The sequence below is a fragment of the Cricetulus griseus genome, chromosome 6 (genome assembly GCF_003668045.3).
Source record: "Cricetulus griseus strain 17A/GY chromosome 6, alternate assembly CriGri-PICRH-1.0, whole genome shotgun sequence".
Classification (NCBI taxonomy): Eukaryota; Metazoa; Chordata; class Mammalia; order Rodentia; family Cricetidae; genus Cricetulus; species Cricetulus griseus.
In genome coordinates, this window is record NC_048599.1 from 11,146,409 (window position 1) to 11,151,700 (window position 5,292).

Sequence of the window (5,292 nt, forward strand, 5' to 3'; positions counted from 1 at the left end):
TTTACTTCTGTTGTCATTTTTGTTATGTTCTTATGTTTGCTGTTGTCACTTTGTGTGTTCTCATGTTCATGAGTGTGTTTGCATCAGTGTGTATGCACAGTATGTGTGCGTGTGCACTTGCCAGTGTACAACCACAAGTGTCATTCCTCAAGAGCCATCAACATTTTTTTTATTTTTTATTTTTCCTTCTTTTGAGACAGGGTCTTTTACTGACTGGATTTTGCCAAGTTGACTGGGTTGGGTGATGGGTGAGCCCAAGGGATCTTCATCCCTTCATTGGTTTTACAAATTCACACTACCACATCTGCCTTTGGGGGCGGGGGTCCGAGACAGGGTTTCTCTGTGGCTTTGGAGCCTATCCTGGAACTCACTCTTTAGACCAGGCTGGCCTCAAACTCACAGAGATCCGCCTGCCTCTGCCTCTGCCTCTACCTCCCGAGTGCTGGGATTAAAGGTATGTGCCACCACCGCCTGGCTCTGCCTTTTTTTTTTTTTAACCTGAATTCTGGGAATTGAACTCAGGTCCTTGTACAAGAAAAGCACTTCAACAATCGAGCCATCTCCCCAGCTCCATGCTTTGGGTTTTTGAGACAATTTGACTATTTAGCCTAGGCTGGCCTGGGATTTGCAGTCATCCCCTGCCTTGGTGGGTCACGGACATGGGCCCCCCACCTGGCTTTCTGCTGTTTTCTTTAACAATGCTAACTGTGGATCTGGGTTCTGCAAGGAGCAGGTTGTGAGAGCGTGGATTTGCTCAGGCTCCTGCTCTGATAGTAAGATGGGCAGGGAGCTGGCACTGCTCGTGTTGTTTCCATTCTTTTACTCTTTAGACATGGGGGAGACTCGATTGCCCTTTAGATGCTGTGGCTGTTGTTCAGGAGACCCAGCCTGGGCTGCTGCTGCGAGATTTCCTCCTCTGCCTGGCACCATGACCCCACACAGCTGGGACCAGAAAGGATAATCAATTAGGGAAGATGAATCTGGACTCTGGTTGCTTTTATCTTAGAACTCACAGGGGCAAGGGCTTTGAGCTCAGCCTTTTATCCTTTGGGACTTCAATGCACTTGCACTTTCAGTTACAAGGCAGCTTTGGACATGAACTTGACCCAAGGGCTATAATAAAGACTTCCTATTGGATCCACTGTTGGATTTTCCTATTGGGGTTTATTAATCTCATTCCCAAACTTCTAAAGAACAACTGAACGGCAAAGTTCAATGTAAACTGGAGTGGGAAAAATAATAGGCAATTAATTTTCAAAAGAGAAAACTAAGTAGCTGCCTTTGTCTTAATCTGCTGAGTGCATGCTTCTCCAGCCAGGGCTGAGATAGTCACTTCAGGAGGTACCGGGAACACCGGCAAAGTCAAACATGGTGGGCACACCAGTTAATCCAGGTGCTCCTGAGGCTGAGGCAGCAGAAATCTTGCAAGTTTGAGGGGAGTCTGGGTTACATTGTGAGTTCCAGACCAGCCTGAGACACTGTTTCAAAAAAGCCAAAACGGAGGTCTAGGGAGGCAGCTCCATGGGTCAAGTGCCTGTTGCACAAGCACCAGGACGTGAGTTCAGAGCCACAGCAACCTTGTAAAGAGCTGGGCCCTGCAGTGTGCATCAATAACCCCAGAGCTGAGAAGGTGGAAACAGGCAGATCCCGAGAGCTCACTGGCCAGTCAATCCAATTGAATTCTGTGAGCCAGAGGGAAGGAGGGAGGGAGGGAGGGAGGGAGGGATGGAAGGAGGGAGGGAGGGAGGAGGGAGGGAGGGAGGGAGGAGGGAGGGAGGGAGGGAGGGATTTTGCCTCAAAAACTAAGAATGGATAGTGCTAGAGGACTCCTTGCATGGAACTGTAGTCTCCACATGCACACGAAAAGACACCACATGCACGCACATACATGCACAGACACCGATAAACAACACACAAATAGACCTGGAGTGGTTGCACAGGCCCTTAATCCCAGTACCTGCAAAGCAAAGACAGGCCAGTCTCTGTGAGTTCTAGGCCAGCCTAGTCTATATAGTGAGACACTGCCTCAAAATAAATAAATAGCCAAAACAAAAATGATTACAAAAAGGAAACGTTGCAGATATTGGGGTTCAGGGAACCAGGACCAGGACCAGTCTGAGTCACTATTACCCCCGATTTGATAGCCAAACCTAAGAGTTGAAAAGAACCAGAAGGCAAGAAGGCACCTTCTAGGACCCGTGTTCCCTACTTATCCTATTCCCTTTGTTGATATGGCCTAGAGTCACCTGAGAGGAAAGCCTCAACTGGGGAATTACCAGGATCAGATCACCCTGTGTACATGTCTCCTGGGAATTGTCTTCACTGTTAATTAACAGAGGAGGGCCAAGACCACTGTGGGTGGCACCATTCCCAAGGCAGATGTCCTGAGCTGTATGAGAAAGCAGATGGGCATAGCAAGAAGCATCCCTCATGGTTCCTGCTGTCCTTCTCTGGCTGTGAAGCAAGTTCCTTGGCCAAAGGTCGTGCTGTACGGAATGGGAAGCAGGCCTGCCTTCAGGGTCCTGCCTTGACTTCAGCAGAGAAAGTGCCACAGGGCACTTTGCAAGGGTCTCCCACATGGGCTTCCTGTCAGACTCACTGGAACTCAGTGGAGATCATAATTTTGTGATCCTCTTGCCTCAGCCTCTACAGTAGCTGGGAAGTCTGACCTGCACCAAAAGGCTGGTGAACTGTTTACCTTGTAAGCAAACATAAATAAAAACGCCTACAAAAAGACTGAATCAGCCAGGCGTTGGTGGCGCACGCCTTTAATCCCAGCACTCGGGAGGCAGAGGCAGGCAGATTTCTGTGAATTCCAGGCCAGCCTGGTCTCCAGAGCGAGTGCCAGGATAGGCTCCAAAGCTACACAGAGAAACCCTGTCTCGAAAAACCAAAATAAATCAACTAGGAAGACAAAGGGATAGGAGCCAAAAGGCTGGGACTTGGATTATAAGATTCCAAAGCAGGACAACCACAATGCACAGTTAGGCAAATGTCTCATGGGTATGGCATTAAGGTGAACACAGAAGCTAAGCACTAGAAAAATGTTAGTAACTTCTGAGGGAAGCTGATGGTCCACAGGTCCTTTATTTTGCTGTCAAGATTGCACTGACATTCACAACAGGTTCTAGAACGACCAATTTCCAGATAATAAAAACACTCTGCAGTTATGTATTTCTAAGATATATAGATAGATATATAGATAGATATCCTATCATGTTACGTATAAGTAAGACTCAAATAATATCTTTTTTTATTTTAAAACTTCATGAGTGTTTTGCCTGCATATACGTCTGTGTAGAAGACCCTGCCTGGTGCTGGAGGAGGCAAGGAAGCATCAGACCTCATGGAACTGTAGTTACAGACAGTCATGAGCCAACACAGGAATGGGGGTGGGGTCAAAATGGGGGTGGGGAGCCAGTACTAAGACATCCCTCCAACCTCCCAAAGAACACCTTGATTAAAAAGGGGCCGAAAGCAAGTGGACCATCTGTGAATAATCCAGTTAGACCAAGATGTCGTAAAACTGCATCTTTATTCCGGGCATAAAATGGATGGCCCAGAGAGCATTTTGACTGGAACAGATGAGAAACAACAATGCTGTCACATTCCACGTCGTATGTCGAAGGTACTGTGCAAGTCCCCAAAACACAAGGCAGCTCTCAGAAGCAATTTTATCCAGTTTTCTCAAAAAGTTCCTTGAAAAAAAAAGAGTTCATTTGTCCGGAGACCTGGGGACCAGCCAGGCTCTTCCTACATTATTGAAAAGGCGCGAACAAAGGGATCCGTTCGGATCAGGATCACATGCCGTCTGTCTGTCCCTTCAGTACTGTGGAAATGCCGCATCAATTTTGGTGGCCCAGGCCATGAGTCCCCCGACAATATCCCGGACGGTTAGAGAGCCCAGCTCTGGCACTGCCGTTAAGGACTGCAGGACCCTGACGGCTTTCTGGGAGTCATTCCCCTGTTTGCAGATGACATACACGGACAGAGCAGCCCCTTCCCGCGACCTCCGCTTCTCTCCCCGGAGGGCGTCCCCCAGGAGCGCCAGGCTGTCGGCATCCCCGCGTTCCAGCTTGCTCAGGGGGATGGCAAGGGCGTGCGGCAGGCGGCAGATGTCCACCTCCACTTGGGGCCGGACGTCCAGCAGCACGTGGGGCGCCCCGCCGTCCAGGAGCCGCTTGTACTCGGTCACCGAGATCCGCTCGTCGGGGCCCAGGAGCTTCAGGGCCCGGCACTTGTCGGTGGCCGGGGAGCCGCAGAAGGCCTCGTAGTCCTGCAGGCGGGTCACCGTGGGCCGCTGGCCGCACACGGCGCAGTCGGGCCGGCGGCGGCGCAGCCGCACCCGGCGGAAGTGGCCGCCGAGGCCGTCGAAGAGCAGCAGGCTGCCGCCGTAGGACGCGCCGAGCCCCGCGGCGATCTTGAGCACCTCGAGCGCCTGCACGCAGCCCAGCACGCCGGGCACCACGCCCAGCACGCCGCCGTCGGCGCAGTTGGTCACCGTGTGGGCCGGGGGCGGCCGCGGGAAGACGCAGCGGTAGCAGGGCCCGCCGTCGTGGTTGTAGACGGCCAGCTGGCCCTCGAAGCGCAGCGCGCTGGCCGACACCAGCGGCCGGCCGGCCAGCACGCACGCGTCGTTCACCAGGTAGCGCGTGGGCGCGTTGTCGGAGCAGTCGGCCACCACGTCGTAGGCGCGCACCAGGTCGAGCGCCCACGCCGGGCTGAGCGCGCGCGCGTACGGCACGCACTCCACGGCCGAGTTGAGGCGGCGCAGCGCGGCGGCCGCGAGCGGGCCTTGGGCTGGCCGGCCCGCGCCTCGCCGTGCAGCACCTGCCGGCCAGGTTTGCTCGTCTCCACCACGTCGTGGTCCACCAGCCCAGGCGGCCACGCGCCGGCGCCGCCAGGTACTGCGCCAGCGGGGCAGCCCCGCCGCCGACGAGCACCGAGGCGGCCGCAGGCGCAGCTGGCCGCGCACAGCAGCCAGCTGGCGGCTGTAGCGGAGGATCTCGTCCCGCGACAGCGCCCGCCTTGGGCGCAGCGGCGGCGGCGGCGACGGCGGCTCCGGCTCCGGGTCCCGCGCAGACGCCAGGGCCGCGGCCAGCCTGCGCTTCAGCGAAGCCAGCTCTTCCTCACGCCGGGCAATCTCATCCTCTAAGGCGGCTACGTCGTCCTCCTGCGCGGCCATGACAGCGGCTTCCGGAAAGGCCCGGGCAGCGGCTTCCGCTTCCGGCTACGCAGCTTCCCAGCGGCCCGGAGGCTCAGACGCTTCCTAGAGCTTGAAGAAAGGAGAGG

General features: G+C 54.5%; 1 protein-coding gene across 1 annotated transcript; it reads right to left on the reverse strand.

Annotated features, from left to right (window-relative positions):
• Nucleotides 1-3,224: 3,224 nt before the first annotated feature.
• Nucleotides 3,225-5,218, reverse strand: LOC100761655 (adenylyltransferase and sulfurtransferase MOCS3). Its single transcript, XM_027423336.2, is given in 4 exon segments — nucleotides 3,225-4,788; nucleotides 4,791-4,880; nucleotides 4,883-4,957; nucleotides 4,960-5,218. Coding segments are annotated over 4 exon segments (1,356 nt in total). The 5' UTR covers nucleotides 5,186-5,218; the 3' UTR covers nucleotides 3,225-3,823.
• Between the last annotated feature and the right edge of the window lie 74 nt (nucleotides 5,219-5,292).